The sequence below is a fragment of the Candida oxycetoniae genome (assembly GCF_023343755.2).
Source record: "Candida oxycetoniae strain CBS 10844 chromosome Unknown scaffold4, whole genome shotgun sequence".
Classification (NCBI taxonomy): Eukaryota; Fungi; Ascomycota; class Pichiomycetes; order Serinales; family Debaryomycetaceae; genus Lodderomyces; species Lodderomyces oxycetoniae.
Window position 1 is genome coordinate 63,817 of NW_026055367.1, and position 22,080 is coordinate 85,896.

The 22,080-nt window shown below is 36.0% G+C and overlaps 10 protein-coding genes across 10 annotated transcripts; 3 read left to right on the forward strand and 7 right to left on the reverse strand. All coding sequences in view use genetic code 12, as the record gives it.

Annotated features, from left to right (window-relative positions):
• Nucleotides 1–999: 999 nt before the first annotated feature.
• KGF56_000948 (uncharacterized protein) lies at nucleotides 1,000–1,980 on the forward strand (the record flags this gene model as incomplete). Its single annotated transcript, XM_049326910.1, has 1 exon — nucleotides 1,000–1,980. One exon carries the CDS (start codon nucleotides 1,000–1,002, stop codon nucleotides 1,978–1,980), a length of 981 nt encoding a protein of 326 aa, XP_049181852.1.
• A 210-nt stretch (nucleotides 1,981–2,190) lies between these two features.
• KGF56_000949 (uncharacterized protein) lies at nucleotides 2,191–2,430 on the reverse strand (the record flags this gene model as incomplete). The annotated part of the gene is made up of 1 exon (XM_049326911.1): nucleotides 2,191–2,430. The coding sequence occupies one exon, from the start codon at nucleotides 2,428–2,430 to the stop codon at nucleotides 2,191–2,193; it is 240 nt and encodes a 79-aa protein (XP_049181853.1).
• A 381-nt stretch (nucleotides 2,431–2,811) lies between these two features.
• Nucleotides 2,812–3,627, reverse strand: KGF56_000950 (uncharacterized protein; the record flags this gene model as incomplete). Its single annotated transcript, XM_049326913.1, has 1 exon — nucleotides 2,812–3,627. The coding sequence occupies one exon, from the start codon at nucleotides 3,625–3,627 to the stop codon at nucleotides 2,812–2,814; it is 816 nt and encodes a 271-aa protein (XP_049181854.1).
• A 1,190-nt stretch (nucleotides 3,628–4,817) lies between these two features.
• Nucleotides 4,818–6,773, reverse strand: STP1 (Stp1p; the record flags this gene model as incomplete). Its single annotated transcript, XM_049326914.1, has 1 exon — nucleotides 4,818–6,773. One exon carries the CDS (start codon nucleotides 6,771–6,773, stop codon nucleotides 4,818–4,820), a length of 1,956 nt encoding a protein of 651 aa, XP_049181855.1.
• A 3,484-nt stretch (nucleotides 6,774–10,257) lies between these two features.
• Nucleotides 10,258–11,373, forward strand: KGF56_000952 (uncharacterized protein; the record flags this gene model as incomplete). Its single annotated transcript, XM_049326915.1, has 1 exon — nucleotides 10,258–11,373. One exon carries the CDS (start codon nucleotides 10,258–10,260, stop codon nucleotides 11,371–11,373), a length of 1,116 nt encoding a protein of 371 aa, XP_049181856.1.
• A 122-nt stretch (nucleotides 11,374–11,495) lies between these two features.
• On the reverse strand, nucleotides 11,496–12,515 carry HEM3 (hydroxymethylbilane synthase; the record flags this gene model as incomplete). The annotated part of the gene is made up of 1 exon (XM_049326916.1): nucleotides 11,496–12,515. One exon carries the CDS (start codon nucleotides 12,513–12,515, stop codon nucleotides 11,496–11,498), a length of 1,020 nt encoding a protein of 339 aa, XP_049181857.1.
• A 1,246-nt stretch (nucleotides 12,516–13,761) lies between these two features.
• On the reverse strand, nucleotides 13,762–15,612 carry FGR29 (Fgr29p; the record flags this gene model as incomplete). Its single annotated transcript, XM_049326917.1, has 1 exon — nucleotides 13,762–15,612. The coding sequence occupies one exon, from the start codon at nucleotides 15,610–15,612 to the stop codon at nucleotides 13,762–13,764; it is 1,851 nt and encodes a 616-aa protein (XP_049181858.1).
• A 704-nt stretch (nucleotides 15,613–16,316) lies between these two features.
• Nucleotides 16,317–19,406, reverse strand: RAD1 (ssDNA endodeoxyribonuclease; the record flags this gene model as incomplete). The annotated part of the gene is made up of 1 exon (XM_049326918.1): nucleotides 16,317–19,406. One exon carries the CDS (start codon nucleotides 19,404–19,406, stop codon nucleotides 16,317–16,319), a length of 3,090 nt encoding a protein of 1,029 aa, XP_049181859.1.
• A 144-nt stretch (nucleotides 19,407–19,550) lies between these two features.
• Nucleotides 19,551–20,081, forward strand: NCE4 (Nce4p; the record flags this gene model as incomplete). Its single annotated transcript, XM_049326919.1, has 1 exon — nucleotides 19,551–20,081. The coding sequence occupies one exon, from the start codon at nucleotides 19,551–19,553 to the stop codon at nucleotides 20,079–20,081; it is 531 nt and encodes a 176-aa protein (XP_049181860.1).
• Nucleotides 20,082–20,105: 24 nt separating this feature from the next.
• Nucleotides 20,106–21,959, reverse strand: KGF56_000957 (methylenetetrahydrofolate reductase (NAD(P)H); the record flags this gene model as incomplete). Its single annotated transcript, XM_049326920.1, has 1 exon — nucleotides 20,106–21,959. One exon carries the CDS (start codon nucleotides 21,957–21,959, stop codon nucleotides 20,106–20,108), a length of 1,854 nt encoding a protein of 617 aa, XP_049181861.1.
• Nucleotides 21,960–22,080: the final 121 nt, after the last annotated feature.

Sequence of the window (22,080 nt, forward strand, 5' to 3'; positions counted from 1 at the left end):
TATTGGTTCCATATTTCTATATCTCTTGTCCTCTAATCTCCTGCCTCCTTCTCTTCTCCTCTAACACTCTCCCTCCATGTCCCTGTTTCTGTCCTCTATCCCCCTGCCCCTTCCCCTCCTCCTCCTCCTCCCTCCTTGTCTCCTTGTTTCCTGTTCCCCTTAGGCGTTTCCCAATGGTCCCTTGCGCATTTAAAGTTGAAGGGTCCAATAAAAGAAAAATTTTAGATATTTTTGCAATTCTAACTTCTTGATTTCAGTTTTTTTTGGCTCTTTTCAAATTACATAATGGGCACCAGATTAGTTCATTGAAACCCCTTGTTTGGTACATGCTATGCTATTCATGAACTAAACTTCTTTTCCAACAATATAATATTATGTGGATAATAAGTAACCACATTCAAGTTTCTCAAACAAGCTTGCAAAGCAGAACATTAGGGGGAAGTCAAGAATACTTTGCGAAAGGTTAAATTAGAAATTGGCCAACAACAAGAGTACTGAGCATTTTAAATCAGTAACCTCAAACCACATTGTAAAAAAAAAAAGACCGGGGTATGCTATTTTTAGAAAAAAAAAGTATAATGGGGGGGGAGAGAGATAATGAAGATAATACCCCTTTTGAATTGGGGTATGAAGCAAAGAAATACCATTTTTCAAGTTGAGTTACACAAGTGAAATAATATACCTTCAAGTTGGATAATGTTTTCGAAGAAAAAAAAAAACATTGAAAAAAGGGAACTGTATGGAAATTTCATTAAAAGAAGATCAACGCTTGGGAAACCTTATTTATTTTTTGGTTTGCAAAGATATTGTTACTTTTATTTTCATTTCCATACATTTTGGTTATTTTCATTTTGATGAATACTTTTGGTGGGAAAGGGAGAGAGGAAGGAGGAGGAGAAGAAGAAGGAAGATACTCAGGAATTGGAATATAAGTACCCTCATGTTTCTCATCAAAGAAAAAGTTTGTACATGGTTCTATATCTACTATTCGTTCTTACAATGTATCCCTCATATTTATTGACTCTTTCTTTAGCTTTGTTTGGTGCTGCTGATGCCACTGCTGTCCCAAAAGGTAAATATTACGATTTTACATCTTCCTTTGGCTTAGTTCCAAAAGCATATACTTGCCACGGCACTGCTGTTCCTTACCTGGTAGTCCCCGCTGCCAATATTGGAGCAAGTGTAAGTGTTGGAGTCAGCGCTGGTGTCGATGCTGGTGTAAGTGCTGGTGCTGGTGTAAGTGCCGGTGCTGGTGTTGGTGCTGGTGTTAATGCTGGTGTAAGTGCTGGTGCTGGTGTAAGTGCCGGTGCTGGTGTTAGTGCTGGTGTTAATGCTGGAGTAGGTGTTAATGCTGGTGTAAGTGCCGGTGCTGGTGCCGGTGTCGGTGTTAGTGCTGGTGTTGGTGTTAATGCTGGTGTCGGTGTTGGTCTTTCCTTGAGGGAAGAACTTGCTGGTGAAAGCGCTTTAGATAAAAGGACATCGTCGAAAACCAAATACTACCCAAAGGTCAGTTTCACTGTTTCAAAAGTTGAAAAGGTCGATGACAAACACTTCAAGATCACCTTCGGCTGTAAAACACAATACAACCCTAGTTCATTATTGTCATACGTGGATAAGTCCAAGGTTGATGTTTCTTGTGTGTCCTTAGACTCATCATATATGAAATCAGTCAAGATTCATGGTGATAAGGCAGCATTCAACTTCGACAACCCATTTGATTTTGAAAGTTCTGTAGTTGTTTTACCAAGTCAGCATGACGGCTACCACTGTTTGCCAGATAATTTTGGAGTTGAGTACGATGTCAAAGATGAGAAGTGCGGCTGGACAGACATTTTTGAAAAGAAGTTTACCCTCACTGTTGACAAGAGTAGTTTCAAGAAATCAAAGAGAACATCAAAATTGTCGGGTTCTGGTGTTGACAAATACAAAACTAATAGTTTGACATTGTCTAATTATTGTTGGAAAGAACCTACTTGTTAAAAACATTGGTTCATCCCTTACTGATGCTGCTTGGTTTGTTGCATCACTAAGCAAACTCATGAACTCAAAAGTCAACGATTCAACGATTTCTTATATCTACACTTTTGCAACTTTATACATTTTTTGTGTATTTTTTTTAAATTCTACGATAAAACTATTCAAAATATTAATCTAGAAATTATCCTTCTCCATAATCTTACTCTGGATTAACTATGGCTTTTCATCAATCCCAGGGTCGGAATTGACCTCAAGTTTAGAGTCAGCCGTTTCAATCTCCAGTGATGTAGAACCTTTTCTAGGAAGCCAGTAATTATTATTACTTGGAGTATTATGGTAGCTATAAAATTTCCCGGTATTGACTTGCTTAGCACCAGAATAACGACGCTTTGTGGTCCCACCATTAAATTTTGCACCGATATTGGTGAACAAATTATCAAACAAATCAGGCATTTTTCCAAACAAAATCTATCAAAGAATAGAGTGGCAAAATAAAAAAAAGATCGTTTTTTCTCTTTGGAACCTGGGACCTCTTATGCTATATACTGATATATATATATATTGAACAAAGATTACATCCAAAAGGTGGGCAGCAATCGCCTTTCCTTCCCTTTCCTTCTTCTTCTCCTTCTCCCCTCCTCTCCTCTCCTCTCCTTCTCCTCAATTTCAAAGCAATCTTAGTTAGTTCTCATCATGAGGGATTAAATGTTGCGGGGTTATTAAAAACAAAAAAAGAAAAATGAGTAGTTAGTAAATGATTACCAACTAATCGGCATTGATTAGTCTTTGGTACATACAGATAAGCACAAGGCTATTTAGAGTCACGTGATTACGTCATTTAATAAACACGTTTTCAAAAGCTTGCTTAGCATTCTCTGTAATTATGTTACCATGACACATTACTATATTTTTGAAATCCAAAGTGTTAATAGCATTTAATCCAGGTTGACTTTTTGCTCTATTGACAAGTCTATTGAATAAAAATTTCCCAACTTTTGAATTGGGCTGCAAATATCTTGTCGCAAATGACCAACCTTGGTGTGGGTTGAAATTTTCCGGATACCCAGTTTCTGGTGAAAACTGTTCCAATTTTCCATCAACACCGAGATTGAAAAGTAAATCTGCCTCAAACAATGTTTTGCTTGGTTTGTGGTACACCACCAATTCTGAATTAGCATGATATGGTAAATAAACAAAATCGAAATTTTCCACGATCAAATCATCATCAACCAATTGTTTCAAAGCTGTCCCCAGAATCACTTTATGACCTAGTTCCTTTGTAAATTCTATATCCAATGGTATATTCTGTGTGTTTTCAGGCCCAATGATCTTGGCAAGTGGAAATTTCTCTTTGTAAACACCAGCTGCTAAATTATGTTCTCTATCAGGCACAATGACATAATTGACTTGCAAATCTGCTTCCGTTGAAACCCCTGTAAAATTTTTCAAAATGTCAATAACTTGAGGTGTATAAGGCAAGGGACTCCATAGGATAATTTTAGGCAAAGAATCAGTAGTTGAAATGATTTTAAACACAGCCATTCTGTTCCCAAAATTGACCTTGTCAAATCTAGTAAATGCCGATGAGGCAAGCAAGGTGTTCTCGGTTAATAATCTTGTGACAACTTTAAAATTCGATGGATAACCCATGATTTGTTTTAAGCCTATAAAGTGTATACAAAAGTATTGAAAAAGAGTTGAAACCTGGAAACTTATAAACGTTGTATTTTACAGTATTCTTTTAACTTTTTTGTTCTTCTGGCCCTGCTTGACAAATAATATAGAGCAATCATATTCTCTCATTTGAAACTTGGTTCTTTTTTTTTCTTTTTTTTTTTTTCAATTTTATTTTTTTTTTAAAAAATTCTACTACGACTTTCAATAATATTATTGTTTCTAATAAAGAAAATGGCATTTTAGTGGTTTACTTGTAGATTTTTCCAACATGAATCTTCCATTCTCGTTAATATCGATGTATTATTTATTTTTTTCTGAATTCGAGTTGCTGTAAGCTAAATGAATGTAAAACTTTATTACTTGACTTTTATCACGTATAAGTAAACATACACTATATATATATATATTAGGCGGCTTTCGGGGGCGTAGCAACTGTCACACTCAAGAATATAACTACCTTCCATAAGTAGATATTTACCGTTGTATTAAAATGTAAACAGGACAAAAGGAATTTCTGTACTATTTTCACTAGTATATTACTTCTGAATTATTTTACTTTAGTCTAAAGCTTTTCTATTTGTATTAAAATCGGGTTCAATGTGGTAAGAGCCAACTTTGCTCTTACATCAAAAAATTTATTGATAAGAAAATTGGCTGCAAAATTGCAAATGTTGCAAAATGTTTTTGTGCCATTTATAGAGCAAATTTGTATTGGGAAAAAAAAAAAAAAAATTCCCCATCATTCTGGGAGCAATATTTCTGTTTGCTGTCTCTTCTTTCATAGCATCTTCAATGAGAGTGACAACGGTAGTAGCAGCTCCAAAGGTACCTTTTCCGTTTTCACTATGCAGCCACCATTCAAACTCAAACTCAAAATAATTTTCAAAAAAAACTTTGAAGTAAAACATAAAACCAGAGGTGCAGTTTTTTCGAAATACATCCTTTTTATTCTAATTATTATTACTATTATTATTATTATTATTATTACATTAACAAAGTATTCACAACAATGCCTGAAAAAGCACTCTTATAATTAAGTGAAAATATAAGAACAGTCAAGTCCAGCTCCTATCTATAATGCTTTTTTCCTTTCCATTTCATCAGGCACTTCCTTCTTCGATATACTGCAATGTATAACGCAGCACCTTTGTCTCTTTTATCTCTTATACCTTCTTTTTCTTCTTCTCCTCCCTCCCTTCTACCCCTTTCTTCTCCTCTTCCTCATTATTGTTATCATCATCATCATCATCACCATCATCATCATCACTATCATCTTGAAATGAATCCTCCATATCATCTTCGTCATCGTGCTCACTGTCTGCATCCAATCCTATATCAATACTTGCACAACCACCACTTTCAAATAGTTGTAAACTTAGCTTTTCCTTCACCTGTACTGTTCCTTGACACTCACCAGATTCAATGTGCATTTCCAACCATTGTAAATTATTCTCAAAAAATTGAAAACATCCAGCACATCGTCCACTAAATCTGTTTCGCTCACTTGATTTTGTACCTGGTGGATATATGAAATGAAGTGCTTTCAAATGCGTCTTAAATGTGTCTCTTCGACTAAACCCACCCGTGGGGTGACATTTTGTTCCTAGTTTTCCATTCTCTTGATAAAAGGGACACATAAATGCTTTCGCTACAGAGTGTTTTTTCAAATGACGTGTTAGATAGCCCTTGACTTTGAAATTCGCTTCACAATGTGGACATTCAAATGTATGGTTTATCGTACCATTCTTTGTGGTGTATGAAAGTTTCCGTACCGTTGTATTGTTTGTTTTAGTTGTGGTTATCAACGGAACATCGCTTTCTTTGTGTTTGTTATGGAAGTTTAGTTTACAGGCTTTTGTTTTTTTATAAGTTGGTTTTTTTTCCAAAAGTTTAGCATTTTTGTGAACATTTGTTGCTGTTGCTGTTACTGTTGTTGTTGTCGGGGAAACGGGAACATCTGAGTCATTATGTGATAATCGTTTTTCCAAATCAAATTCATGTCTCCTTTTTCTTGAAAGTTTTGATCCAAGTAAATCTTGATCTGTTTGTGGAATACTGCTTCCCATAATCGACGATTCTGGAGATGATTTATGATACTCACGGGAAATTTCATCATCCAAAGGACTAAGAAAACTATCATTGGATGATATTGATGAGCCGGAATAACTAGCAAAATCACCATTACTTTGTTGTTCTTGGTGTTCGACTCTGGGTGGAATGTCCACTGCACGAACTCCTTGTACAAAATCACTAAAATAAAGAGGCAGTAAACGTGATTGTGATGCTTGTGCTTGTGCTTGTGCTTGTGCTTGTGCTTGTGTGGGTGGTGAAGATTGTGGCTCTTCATCTAGGTAGTAAGAATTTGTATTTGTCAGATTGCGAGCCCTTTGAAAGCTTATTGTTGATTTATGCATTATGTCAAATAAGTTCATATTACTCATTGCTTTAGCTCTAGCAATGATTTTTTTTTCAAATATATGTTCATTAAAAGTATAGTTAATTGCAGAATCCATGGCCTTGTTATTGAGAAATTGGTGATGTTGATGTGCTTCAAAGAAATCATCGAATAATGGTAAAGTGTTATTCAACGATGAGTTGTTTATTGGCAAATAGTTCTGCTGCTGGGAAATGTTTAGGATGTGTAGATCTTCATAGAAGTCATTCTTATCCAACGGTGGGAATAAGTTATGACTGCTGTAGTGATTACCACTACCACCACCACCACCACCAACAAAGTCACCAACTAAATTATCGTGATCAAAAACTTGTATTTGATTTGAAGAATCTCCATCGAACCTCAAATCCAAGTCATCAACTGCACAATTCTGAGGAAATGATGTACGTTTGGTAGCACTGTTTTTACCTTGATTATTTATCACCAGAAAATTGTCAATATGAGGGAACAATTCGTTGAATCTTTTGGTTCCATAGATTAAACGATTAATGAATTTATAAACGTTAAATTGTTGTTTAAGAATACTAATAGAAGTGAATGGTTCGTAAATTGAGCTTGCAGTAGTTCCTACTGAACTTTGATCATTGATTGGTTTGATTGTATATAATCCAGTCGATTGAATTTGATGTATGTCTTGGATTAGTCCAAGTGATAGTAGAAACATTATAAAAGTGTCGTAATGTCCAGTGTCGTAACGAAATATCTAATATCTAAATGTCGTGACTACTTAAGTATCGTGATTGCCAAATTTTATTTATTTATCTAGAGTCGACCTTTGAAATTTTCAATGTTCAGGTGATACTCTGTTGTAACCTTAAGGAAGTATGCATATGTATTGCGTTGTTGTTGTTATTAGTATTATTGTTGTTGTTGAGGTCGGTGTGAAATGAATCAAGTCTGATTCTGATCAATGATTTGTATGCCCAGAGGATAGGTGAAAGTTGTGAGAAAAAAGAATATATATATATATATATATATATATAAGCTAAAGTTAAACGGTAGACGGCTTCTTATATGTATGTATGTATATCCATATATGTATCAAATAAATTGCTCTGTTTAGTAGTACCAACCTTGTTTTGAAGGGTTCCAAGATCAAAACTGTTCTATTCGGAATTGGTGAGATGGAAAAAAAGGAAAAAAAAATAAAAAATAAAAAATAAAAAATAAAAAATAAAAAAAAAAAAAAACACTAAGATAGTGGCCATATATATAGGAGAAGTAAAAGAAGAGCACCACCACTGTTTTTGTACAGACATCTGTTTCTGTTATCTATCAATTTTCACCCCACTAATGAAACAAACCAAAATTAATTACTGCCGCATCTAAAACAAGAACAAACTATGTATGTATGTATATTGATTGTGTATGTGTGTGAAACAATGTATGGAGGTTTCGGTCCTCCATTTTTTGGTGCCGTTCAATGTCAAAATTTTATTGTGCAGCGGAAAAAAAAAAACACTTTTTTTGACACTAGTCAAGTTTTTATCCAATTTCACCCAACTGATTCGGCTCATTAATTTGCAAAATAGAATCCTTTAAGCTGTTTTCTTTACGCCCGCCTCCTCCTCCTTCTTTTTCTTCTTCTCACCTCCCTTAATCTATTTACACCACAGTTTTACAGGCTTTCTATCAAATTTTTACATATGACTTTTCATGAGACAAAATTTCCCTATTGCTCCTTCAACGAGATAGTCAAATTCAATGAGACTAATGATACCTGCTCACCAATTAGTTTATCCTTACTTCAAAATCAAGACTCCAGTTGAAACCGCCGCTCATTAAACCACCAGAATTGTAAGATTGTAAGATATGAGACACAAGAAATAAGAAGAAGAGCTTTTACTTCTTATGGTGGAAGATTTTGTTACCGATTGCAAATATTATTTTTCATTATCACAATTTTTTTTTTTTTTTTTTTTTTACTGAAAATGCCTCAAGATGATAATAATGGAAAACGCGAATTTGATGCGCTTTTGCCCAAATAAAATTACCACACTAATCGAGTTTTTAGAGCTCGAGGGGGAAGAAGGAGGAAATCAATTTAGTTTGATGCAATCAAACCTTTTGTGACCTCTTTCTACTCCAAAAAGGTAAATTATTCTGTAAGTTGATGCTGAAATTCAGTTTTAAATTGTCCAAGCACGTGAAATTGAGATGTGTGTTTTCTATACACAGTTTTGAATACATATATAAGGGTTTTATAGGGGATTTCTGATTTTGACGTACATGAAGGCATTCGAATGCCGTGCTAAGACATAGCAATTTGTATTACTACAACACCCCTTCTCTCTCTCTCTCTCTCTCTCTCACTCTCTCACTCTCTCACTCTCTCACTCTCTCACTCTCTCACTCTCTCGCTCTTTTTCTCTTTCTATTTCTCTCTCGTGTAAGGTAGCCTGCCGTGGTACTTTCAATGAAATTCAACAAAAAAAAGCAAGTATTCATAATACCCAATAGTGACCAATGCATTATTTGCTAATTATTTTCTAATCCTTTTTTTCCTTCCTGTCAAAGAACTATAATGAACTTATTCCCGAAAAAATCGTATAACAAGGTTGACACTCTTTTATGACGTGCTGCACGATCTGTGCTTGTTTCTATTTCGCTATTATAACAGGACAAAAATGATTATAGGAAAAATGAATTTCCCCTTTGGATATTTTCTTATCTAATCTTATCCCAGATATGGACAATCTCTTGTTCTTCATCCAAACTCCAATTTGGAATATTGATTGTTTTAAAAAGGGGTCAGACATATCCGGAATGGTTAGATCCGACAGTAGGTCATATCCTATAAGTCACATCCAGCATGATCAGACCTAATCATTGCAACACTGTCAATTTATCCCACTGGACGAGACATTGTACCTAGAGACAGAAATCAGATATCAGCTCCCCATAATAGGGAAGTCCTGTCAGAAAAGAAAAAAATACAAGTTATTTTACTATGTATATCCTTGGTTAAAATTTCTCAATTGTGAATAGCAACTGTTTTATTCCTTCTTTTATTCACATTTTGTTTCCTTATGGCTCTGTTCTTTTTATTCCTTGTTTAGAAATGTATATAATTGAATACTTAATATTTACAAACTGCTACAATATAGATATTGAATTGTCCAAGTGCAAATCGTTCCCACAAAATTGGATTGGAAAGTAATGTAGATGGTTGCGAAAAAAAAAAAAAAAAGGTGTAAGAAACCAGTCATTGAAAATTTACAATGACATTCATTTCAACAAAGGTTTTTTTTTCATTATTTTTCGTTCCATTTTGCAATAAAAGTGTTACAACTAGAAAATGGAAAATAAGATCTATCTCCTACACCACCAAAACAAAGACAGACCAAACCCCATTGTTAAGAATCTTACTTATAGACGAAGACGTAGAAAGAAAAGCGTTACATCAACATTGGCGGTAACATGTTGCCTCTACAAGAATAAAAAGAACAAAAACAAAACTGTTCTCTTGTTTAGTTGAAAAATAAAAAAAATACCAAAAAATACCAAAAAAATGATTCCGCCCAGGATCGAACTGGGGACGTTATGCGTGTTAAGCATATGCCATAACCGACTAGACCACGGAACCAATTCCTTGACAGAAACATGGTTTATGATTATTCTGTCAAGACAATATTGAAGACCCTTTCTCAGGCTTGCTCCACTTCTTTAGGTGTGCTCCTGTTTCAAAAGCTGGGGTCATAAGGGTATAATATAATACTCACACATCCGAAAGAAAACATATTTGGTGAGATTTGGGAACGAACAGCTCATAGTGAGGAAGACTTGGTTTCAAAAAAAGACTTGGTTTCAAAAAAAGACTTGGTTTCAAAAAAAGAGCTTGGTTTCAAGGGAGATATCGGTTCCAATGCTATAAATGGAGAAGCTAGCTCATGTCAGCGGAGATAAATGGAATGAGATTATACCCCTTGTGTTTTGTTTTTTTTCCCTCTTCTTTTTGAGAGTACACAGTGTTTCCTTTTAATATCAACAATGTCTATTTCAAATCGCATTGAGTTTGGTGAAAAATCACCAATTTTCATTCCTCCTTCGCGAGGCCAGGACCCACCTCAGAAAACAAAAAATAGTTTCATATTAAATCCTATCCAATTACTCACTAATTTTTTTCAAAACACACAACATCGAGCACAATGTTCCAGATTTTTCAATGCACATTGATACGCCGATGTTTGAATCGTAATCTATTACTTAAATCTATTCGACTAAACACAACTAGCAGTGCAACAAAAATACGTAAGAATATCCCAAAGAAAAAAATAGGTGCTCAAAATCTACGTAGAACCGATTCGAAACTTCAACATGAATCAACAAGCTATATCGTTTCCCTTTTGAACGAAAATCGAGCGGAAAATAGTCCATCAAAGATATTGGAGAAACATTTGTCAATTGTAACATCAGTGACTGTTGGTGGTGCTATCAATTTAGAGAAGGCTCTTTGCGCAATTGATTCATATGATCACCAAGTAATTATACCAGAGGAAGTATTGAGTGTAAAAACTACAGGAAGCAATTTGATGATACTATCGAACGGGACATTAGTTGGTTGGAATATGACTGAGGAAGATATTGTTTCCAATTTTTTGCCCCAGTTGAAAAATTCAATTGAATCTCAATTTGACGTTTTTGAAAGTGAGGAAATAGATTGGATTGAATTAAAAGAGGTTTCCGATCGTCCTTTGAACAATGGTAATAGTTATTTACATGGAGAAATCTTGGTAGTACAAGGGTTGACCGAAAAGGAAAGACTATTAGATATGGCTGCTTTTGCAATTGGGTTGAGTCGGTCAACCAGGTTATCCATATTGGAAACTCAGTTGGACGGGTTTTTAGAGTTGACAAAACAAAACTCGGATAGATTAGCTAATGGGAAACGGCTAATTACTACTGAGCATGAGTTTCTCAAGATCACAGGAAAGTTATACCAACTTCGAGGGAAATTAAACTTGTACTCAGAATTGATTGATACTCCGGATCTATACTGGACCGAACCTTTTTTGGAAAAAATTTACAATTCTGTTTCAAAAATTTTAGATATAAACTCGAGAATTGCAATAATGAATAGGAAATTGGACTATGCTACAGAAGAACAAAGAGCTTTCCTTAGTGTTTTGAACGAAAAGAAATCAACACGTTTAGAATGGATCATCATATTGTTGATTATGATCGAAGTTGGGTTCGAAATGTTCCATTTTTATGAGAAATACGAAGAAAACAAACAACAGAGTGTGCAAAGTGTAGATGAATAGCTAACTTTTTTCACACCGTTTTTTTTTTTTTCTTTTTCTTTTTCCTTTTCCGTTTTGTAATCTCCTTTATTTTTCTTCATTCAAAATAATGCAAAAAAAAAGAAAAACTGTCTATATATAAATCATACTTCTGTTGGTTTGGCATTGATATTTCTTGTCATGTCAATCTTGTCTAAAATCTCTTGAGCTCCCTTGACTTTCAAAATATCACCCAATTCAATACCAATTAACTCACAATCCTCATTTGTTGTTATTTTCCTTGTCGTCATACCTTCTATTGATTTTGTTCCATCTGGACTTACAATTATCCCCTTTAAGGTCAATTCTTGTGTGAATTCATTATAATCCGAATGCACACCCAAGGGTACCGAACAGCCACCTTCAAGGTACCGCATCAATGAACGTTCAGCTAAACAGCATTTTGTCGCTACTGGATCTTCAATGTATTTCAAAATCTCCTTTATCTTATGATCATTCTTTTTAATCTCTATTCCTAAAGCTCCTTGTCCCACGGCATAGTATACTTCGTCCAAGCACGAAGTAATTCTATCACCCAACCCTAAACGTACCAAGCCCGCACTGGCTAAAATGAGACAACAATATTCGTTTTCAGGATCGTCGAGTTTTCTTAACCTTGTTTGTATATTACCTCGAACACTTTCGAATTTCAAGTGAGGATACTTCCGTATAAGCTGGCTTGATCTTCTTATTGATGATGTGCCAACTATAGACCCTGGGGGTAAATCTTTCAAATATTTGTAAGGGCTATTCAGTTTCATAACAATTGCGTCTCTTGGATCTTCCCTTTGAAATATACAGCCTAGTTCAAATTCCTCTGGTAAATGCGTAGGCATATCCTTTAACGAGTGCACTATAAGATCTAGTTTTGGGAATTCGTCGATACCTTCAATCAACAAAATTTCCAACTCCTTGGTCCAAAGACTCTTACCGCCAAAAGTATATAAAGGTTGTGTTTGTACTTTATCACCCAAAGTGCTCAACGCCAAGATTGAGCAAGACAAGTCGGGAAAAACTTCTTCTATTGCTTGTTTAACTAATTCGGATTGAACAACAGCCAATTTGGACTTCCTTCCGCCTATTTGTATATGACTTAAGGAAGTAGTTGGTTGGTCTATGGGCATAGTATTGTGTGGCATTGGTGAAAAAATTTTTTCTTTATAAAATGTAGGTACTTGTATAGTAGGTTACTTGTGTAGGAGGTTACTTGTGTAGGAGGTTACTTGTGTAGGCGGTTACTTGTATAGTAGGTTACTTGTGTAGGAGGTTACTTGTGTAGGAGGTTACTTGTGTAGGAGGTTACTTGTATCGGAGGCTTCTTTGGTTTTTCTTTATTTCTCGAGGTGTAGTGACAACGATGCGTCCATGTATCTATATAGCGGGGATATGGTGTCGGGATATGGTATCGAAATAAGATGTCTACGAGTAAAAGGTGTCAGTTACTTGATGTGAAAAATCAACAATATTTAAAAGACTTTATTTGTCTGAGTGTGATTTCTTACTGTACTTTTTTTTCTTTTTTTTCTTTTTTTTTTTTTTTTTTTTTTTTTTTTTTTTTTTTTTTTTTATTTTTTTTTTTTTTTTTTTTTTTTTTTCCTTTTGTTCAATTAAAATTGAGATTAACAAAGATGAGCCCAGTTGTGGGTTAAAAGCAGAGTTCTGAGTCAGGAAAAGCTACAATGAGGTGATGGCCATAGCAGCAGCAACAGGAGTAGTAGTAGTAGTAGTAGTAGTAGTAGTAGTAGTAGTAGCAGTAGCAGTGGTAGTTAGTTGATATTGATATTAGTATTGGTGTTGTTGTTTGTATTAAAACCTCTAATACTTGGAGATTATACGATTTTTTTATTATGTATGATTGTAAATTGCAGTAATCTGATTAGATGTTAGTTTTCTCCTCTCTTTCTTTTTATGTAGTGTGATTTGTTGTAATAGTATTTTTTTTATTACTCAATTGGGTAAGCACTGCGGTGTTTTTTTACTTTAATTAGTTTCACAATCGGATTTAATAACCGACTCAGAAAAAAAAAAAAAAAGTAAGTGTTTGACCAATGAGAAAATGAGTAATCCAGATTACTCATTTTCAATATGGTAGTTGCCCTTGTAATTTTATAGTTGGGGGGTTGAAAATATGCGATTAGAGGTAATCAGAGTAAAAGGTTTTTCATATTATAATAATGGTCTATAGATGGTTACAATTTCTGTACTCGCTCTCCCTGACATTTGCCCTCTGCTTAATAACATCTCTACTTCTCTCGCGTGTATTGAAGGAAGTTTCATGTATGCTCCACTATTGAGCAGAATAAGATAGTGTTGTAACAAGCTACCAAGTGTTGCAATATACTGTCGCTCCCTAGTGTCGGAGATACTCTATTAGAAGGTATCGTCACTATCATACTGATCGAGTTGCGTTTCAATTAATGTATCAATCTTGATTGGAAGTGTATCATCTAAGTTCCCTACACTTGTATCTACTTCCGAGCTGATCAGGAAACTATCTTCTTCTCTTTCACGGTTCAAGGGGCCTTCATCCACATTCTCTTGGATATCATATATTCCAAGCAGTTTGCTCATAGAAGCCCTATTCTTTAGTAATACATTTTCCAAAATTGATAACCTTGAAAGTATCTCCTCATTCTGGTTAGGTGACGTAGCTAAGAGCGACTGTGGGGTAAATGAAAAAGCTTGTTGGTATATTGACTGTCGACGTGCAGGAGGAGGAGGAGGAGGCTGCTGCTGCGGTATACTAAATGGCTGTTGCTGCGGTATCTGCTGTGGTGGCTGCTGCGGTATACTGAACGGCTGTTGCAATTGTAACAGCAGACTTTGCGTTTGTCGCGCCCTCTTTGACAATATCCGAGTAACAGCTTCACCAGTGTTACCATACGTTTTTCTCCCCCCATATTTTCGATTTAAAAGCTGATCAATAAAAAACGAGTCGGTTGAAGCTGTTCTCAAATGACCTCCACCGAGTGTACTCAACGATTGATGAGGCTTCACTAATTTCTGACCTCTTTTATACATCCTTATTTCATCAGTTTCGGGCTGCTCTTCATTTGTGAAAAAGACGAAATTCCTCAAATCAACATTAGACTTATCCTTGACACCTAATTTGGAAACGAGTATTTCGTGCCCAAGTATTAATAGGATTATGGGAATCTTGAAAATTTGCAAAAAATAATTTAACACATCCTGTCTTTGATTCAAAACTGCCATTTTAAAGTAAAGAACTAGATTTTTCAGCTTTGTATAGTTGAATTCTTGCTCGATGTTCTCTCTTGCTTTGTTGAAAATTCCACTCAAACAAATAGCCAATATTGTACCCACAATAAATTGGATTAAGAACAAGTAAAACATTTGCATAATCTTACCCAAAGTATTAAATTTCTCCCAATTGTTCCATACAGAAGGTGTAAAACCAAAGAATATCTTGACCATATTGAACAAAATATCACCGCTGGTTTGATCATAGCTAAGTGCAATAAAACTAAAGTAAAATCCACTTATCAATGTAAAGAAAAACAATATCAACCCAACCAAATTCCAAATCATCTTATTAAATGATGTAACAATCAAATTAAAGAACTTGTAGTTATTAAACACTGATAGTATCCTGGGGAATAAAACTATACCGATCAAACTGAAGAAATCATTGTAATATGAGCGGAAGCCAAAGATTTTCAATATGAAGCAAAAGTCAAGCATTACCACTAGTCCCACGTCGATATAGTTCCATATCACCAATTTCAAGAACCTAGAGTCAATACTTAGAATCTTTGAAAAAACTTCAATGTTGAGACTCAAACTCATCAACCAAAATGCCAACTCTGGTAAACTACTAATCGGTTTGAAAATTAATATAAAGTATAAAACTGCAAACACAATTAGTTTCAAGTTGATGACTAGATTCTGATATTTCGGAACTGTATTGGCTCGTCGTAGTATACGATTGATCGATACTTTATTGAATTTGTACTTCATGATCTCAGCATTTAGTAGCATTTTTTCCTCATCATCATCAATATTACTATTACTGCTACTTTTGTCTTTTTCCGATATATCACTTTGAATGAGTTCGCCTTTGTAAAATCGATTCAAAATTCGTACAATAATAGGCTGAGACAAAAAGTTTTTCAGCTTCGATAGTACACATAGCTCCAACGTATTTATCGCCACCTCAGATGAATTAATCTTTATAGAATGCGGACTTTTCACAAACAACATTTGCACCCTTTGACAAGACTTGTACTCACGCAACATTCTTATTGCCAATATCTCACACACTGTTGCTTTACTTATTAGTAAATCAAAACATATCAAGTTATTCTCCAGTTGAACTAAATATTCGTATCGAATTAGCAAAAGTATGAAAATAATGTGTGTGCATACTTTCAACTCAGGCTGAAACGACTCCGCAATCAGTATAATATTCTGAGTGATAGGCAGGATCAAAGTTGAATGTATTTCGGGAGATTTGAGCTGGTCATATTTCAAACTTAGATGGACCCTGGAGTTGATCAATTGTTGAATTTTGAAATAGTGTGTTTTGAAATCATTTCGTATGGATTGTTGACCGCTACTAACATCTCTATACCTCAACATTATTCTGAGTTAATGGAAAGCTTCTTTCAAGTCAGAACTCTCATTGAGTCAAGGTTTTTCCAATTCTAAAATCGAGCTATTGGTGGAATTGATCTGATTTGATCTACATTTTGCGACCTACATCAAATCTGGCTAATATGTAAACAAAAAAAGAAATGGCCGCAAAAAAAAAAGAAAGCAAAAAAGAAATGGTAGCGAAATAAATAGTCTAAATTTATTGGTAAAGTGTTAGCTGCTGCAAGCTGCTAACAAATGTTAAGTGATAAAATCACTCCCTCTTCAACAACCTTTTCAACCACCACGACCTTCACCATTCCCCCCAAGTCTTATCCATATTGGCGATTTATAAAATTAAACGCCTTTCGACCATTTTCATTTCCTAAAATAGATGTAAAATCCTCTACCGACAATTTAACCAATTCCTCAATGTTCCTTACTTTCTGAATGACAGAATAGTAATTCATACTATTTATGCCTGGGATATTCTGAATAAAATCGATTGGATCATCATTGTACACTGGCGGGCCGCCATCTTGAGTTACCACGCTTCGGTTGACGCCTTTATCCAACGCCATTCCCACGTCTGGCTCCTCCTGGTTCGATTTGAGTTCCAAAAATATCTGGGCCGTTTCATATGGAGATGAAGACCATATGATTTTCAATTTGGGAAAAGAATATAGTAAGGAAAGTATTTGCGATTGCAAGTTCTGTCGTATTTTGGGATCTATTGAACTTGTTGTGGCATTGCTGCTGCTGCTGCTGCTGCTGCTGCTTTTGGCCTTTAAAAACTTTGCCTCGCTAAAGGGCTCTAATGAAAAGGATTTATTTTCGTCAAACTCAATAAGCAAAGTAGGCAAGTCGTAATACCGAAACATTTGCTCACACTGATTGTACAACCTTCCACTTTTGAAACTCGATATCAAATCCGGTATCGACTTCCTCTCAACGCAAATCCTTGGACTAACTATATAATCACCTATAGTGATCATACATGGTATTACTTTTATTCCAATTCTGTATAACAAATTGGGTAAAGATGACCCAAACTCTCTTACATCAACAACTACTCGCATTTCATCATTTTCAGTTCGAAATTGTGCACCACCAGCAATTCTGGTATTGACTACTTGGTTCCGCTGAATCTGAAACTTATAATTATCATCTGAAGTTTCAAAATGCTTACTCAAGGTTGCCTTCTCCTTAATCAATCTTGTAAACGCTTCTTTTTCTTTCTTGATTCGAAGAAGATGTTTCTGTTCCTCAACGGATTCTCCATAATACATGAAGTAGACTTTAGCAGGATTATCCTTGCTTATTGCTTGGTAAATCTCAATCCTCCTAATAAAGGATAAGTCCGGTTGGTACATTATAATGAATGAAGGGGACAACTCTTCCAAAAATGACGCATTGTACGTTTCGTTGTACACTTGAATTATTATCTGACTGTCGCTGTTAATAAATTGAAAATTAGCTTGAATGTCATCTAGAGTGGTATCAGCGTGTTCCCTTTCTACTTCTTCTTCTACTCCTTCTTCTTCTTCTTCTTCTTCTTCTTCTTTTCCTTCCTCGTTTGCATCTGCATCTACTAGCTGTTTAATCCTTTCTTCCTCTTGTTTTGTTAGATCACCATCTTCATTACCACCACCATCACCATCACCACCGTTTATGTTTCCTAGCGAATAAAGTCTTTCAACACGAGCGGAAATAGAATCACCTCTAGTTCTTCTTCTTTTACTAATTGGCTGACCATTTCTCGAAAACGTTTTTGACATTGTTATCTCAGCGCCTTCACCAACTTCTTGGTGAGATTTCTCCAGCTCATTATTCAAATCGGAATTGATTTTCTTGACTAATTCATTTACCCTTTTCCAGCTTAAATACTCTTGCAATCTTTTAACCATATATGACCTAAAGTCGTATCGGCTACGGGAGGAGGTATCCCCTTCAATCTTCTTCATTACAAGCAACAATTTGCGCAATTGTTTAGCCACTTTCTTGCTCGAACACATTATCAATATAGGTCCATAAGAAGAAGTATCCGAATTTACAGCTTGTTCATGCAATATGTCATCAATCAATAAACCTAGCTGGTCCCATTTTGGTAACTCCTCTAGATAATATTCCCCATTGTTATCATGTCCCATTGCTCTATCTTTGGCATAGCTAATCACTGTCTGAGACTCATCCAAATTCAACCATGGACTCATAGATCTGTTCAATCCTCCCGACTGCTGTTTAATATTGGCATCTACAATGCCTTTAATTGTTTGATAAAACGTTACGGAATCAACCGTGACCAAATCACTCAACAACTCAACCAATGTCGTGAGATCGTTTATCAATTGCTTAGAAGTAAAGGTCAATCTATGCCATTGGGATTCCAATGAATAGCGAATTATCCTAACAAAATCAGGGTCATGTACATTTTCCATATCCCAATACTCAGTGGCTAGTGTTGGATTATGTCGTTTCAACTCCCCTATACAAGCTTGTATGCAAGTTAATAGAGCAGCTTGGATTCGGTTCATCTTACTTGAGAGTTTAACATTGATCTCTGTGACATACTTTCTCGAGTCGTCCTTCTTCTTATGATAATTAAACGATTGTGTGACTGTAACGTGAAACCGTGGCCAAAGCATTGCATTAGTCAACCTCAACACCTTCAACCTGCTTGCCAAAGGAGTGAATCCAGTAAACAGCTCCGGCTCATCTGAAAATGCTTTTATAAATCCCCAACTATTCTTATCTCGAAACAAATTGATGATGAAGGCATCGTTGGAAGTTTCTCTGATACGCTCTGCACGTAGCACAAACAACCCAGTGATGTCATTTGGATCTATCATCCCAGTTAGGATATCGACTACCAATACCCTTGCTGAAATCGAAATTATTCCTCCTTGCAAGTAAGTTGCTTTCCTTTTTGGCGATTGAGAATCTCCGGAAATTGATACAAATTCACTAGGTTCCTTGTTATTGTTTATCCAATTGAGATCATTCAACTCTTCCTTCAACCTTATCATTTCTTCTTCTCGTGCATTTAAAACAAATATCAAGCTCTTTTTCTTTTGAGTTTTGCCAAGTTGCACAAACGGTGAGCTAAGAGCATGTAACAAATTTGCAGTTATCACCTCCCATCCCAAACCTCGTCCTAGAATTAAAAGAGTGTCTTTGGCTAACATATCCTCTACAATCTCCTGTTGGTACTTCAAAGGCAAAGCGCAATTGACTTCACGATCCGGATATACAGGTATCATCTCATCTTGATGATAAGCAATCGGTATGGACTGCGCACTTCGCGGAGACTGGTGAGGGTCGGCATTAACTCTACTGCTGTTTTTGGTAGTATCAACTCTATCTTCTAATAAAGTAGTCTTTTCCTCCTTTAGCTCATCGTCGTCTTCTATAAATAATGACATAATCTATGCCACCCGTTAGATTATATAGTTTTGATTGCGAAATTGAATCGAGAAAGAAAGGTTTTTTTTCTCCTATATAAATATATATATAAATATATATATATATATATATTTCGTTTCCTATGATTGTCATCTAGGCAAATCATGTCACTAGTAGCTTCAAATTATGCCGATGTTGAGCTGGCGCCATTAAACAATACTGTTATATTCCACATTTTGCGGGTGGAAAGCATTAGCAAATCAAAGTTGAACCAATTAGATGAATGGAAAGAGCTTGTAGATCCAAATAACGCCTCAGTAGATCGAATAAAGAAAAATCGAATGATTAGAGAGGTAAATATGGATGTGGAACTCAATACAGCATCTCCGACTAGCTCAACAACAGTGTATAAGCTTCTACTAAGAGACGGCTCCGGCAATTTTGTATACGCATATGAACAAGAGCCGTTGCGATTTCTCAGAAGCGAAAACACTGGTACCCCAATGCCGATAAAGTTGGGTGGTCGACTTGTAGTGAAAAAAGGTGCACAGATACTGAGAGGAGTGCTTCTATTAAATCATAAAAATTGCGAATATAAAGAAACGCATACAGCGGATGCAGCATTAGTGACAACGCTAAATGAAGGAGTTGCGGCGCGTGAAATGGAAATTTTATCCAATCAGTTGTTGTTGTAGTCACAACTTTGGTTTTGCTAATTGCTATTGCATCAATTCATCCCATAGTGCGCTTTCCTCTTGGTAATCATGATGTATCAAACTCACTAATACATAGGTATCGTGTATAGAATTTAAAAGTTCAAAAGTTTTCGAGTTCTTCTTGTAACATCTCGCCCATTCCAACCATAATAAAAACGCTTCCTCGTTCCACGCTTTGAAAGATTCATAATCTATAACAGTAGGCTGTACAACTTCTTTCAGAGGGAACACGCCCCAGGTTACCGCATTCCTGGATTCCCTGCCAATGGGCAAATTCAGATCAATCCGACCAGACTTATCTCCCACGTAGTATGTTGTGGAATCATCAAGGTGCTTCTTAACCTCCTCCCAGTCCTGGGAGGGCATGAATAGTTCCACAAAGGACTTTTGATATACAATACCATTTGGTGGTCCCCAACCAAAAATGTTATCTGTAGACTTGCAACCATTGACTGCCGGCTGAGAAGCCACCGAAAACCAACCTTTTTGATTAAGCTCAAACAATTCTTCCTGGATCAATGCAGTCTCAGGCGAGAGTGATGTATCTGCCCAGGGAACAACATCGATTTTCCCCGAAAGATAGTCAATGAAAATTTGGCTCACTTCTTTTAATGTCTCGGGGCAGCCCCATTTTGTAATGGCTTCACTTGAATCATGGATCTTCAAATTCGGTCCATACCCGTCTATCTCACCATAAGCGGGAGAATTTGAGTCACCAAATCTACCATTTGGAAAATCATCCCAAGTCGCGTCTTTTCCCAAAGCTCCTTTACCTCTACTGATATCCACAAGCGTTTTTTTATTCCTCAAAACCTCGATTGATAAGGACTCCTGTATAGCTCTTTCATTAATGGAGGACTTCCTTCTAAAGTGTTTCGGACCTTCGTCCTCAGAGTCTGAAGCAATGGCATTTTCGTTTTCATTTATGGTCGATGGACCTTCCAATATGCCTCTCAACACATCCGATTTGTTCAATATTGACGCCACTGCCTTTTCCAAATTCAATGTGTAAAAATGGTATCCCTTGACATTTGTATTTTCATCTAATTTATCTATTATATCGCAAATCAAGTTGACGCCCAACTGCTTGACTGCGTCGTCGTCATTCTTAATAGCATCAAACTCATGAAGAACATTTCTCGGTATAGTTGCGTGCGACATCTTTGTTGCTCTTGTGAATACTTTGTAAGTTGTTACTGGCATAAGCCCCGGTATCAATGGCACATCCTTCAACTCCGGACATTGCTGTATCATTTTCTCAAAACTTACAAACTTATCGGCATCAAAGAACAATTGAGTAATCATAAAGTCTGCCCCAGCTTTGACTTTTTCAATCAAAAACGGGATATCTTTTCTTGGATTCTGCCCAGATGTATCTGCACCATCAACGTGTCCTTCAGGGTACGCTGCAACACCAATACAGAAATAGTCGCCGTAGCGCTCTCTTATGTACTTGACCAAGTCAACGGCATTATTAAAGTCACAGTTGGGTGTCCAGTATTCTTCCGCTCTTGGTGGGTCTCCCCGCAATGCAAGAATATTTCTAATACCACTTTCTTTTGCTTTTGATAATGCTTCGTCAATAACCTCCTTATCAGTATTTGTACATGTTAAATGTAAGACCGTATTCAATCCAATCCTTTTCTGACACGTTGCTGCAAGATCTAAGGACTTTTCACTAGTTGAACCTCCAGCTCCCCATGTCACAGTGATGAATAGTGGATTGAATGCCAGCAAACGGTTTAGCCGTGCTAGCAAGTTCCTAAAACCAGAATCTGTTTTCGGGGGGAAGAACTCAAATGAAACAAACTTTTCATCTGGTTTTAAAGACGAAATTAAGTCAGTAACTGTTGACATTTACGATACTCTTCCTTATTAATATCGAGAATAGATGAATGAATAAATCGCTTTTCAACACTTTTGATAAAGCGTAATGCGCTACCTTTCCCATTTTTTTGACTATATAATGGGGGGGACA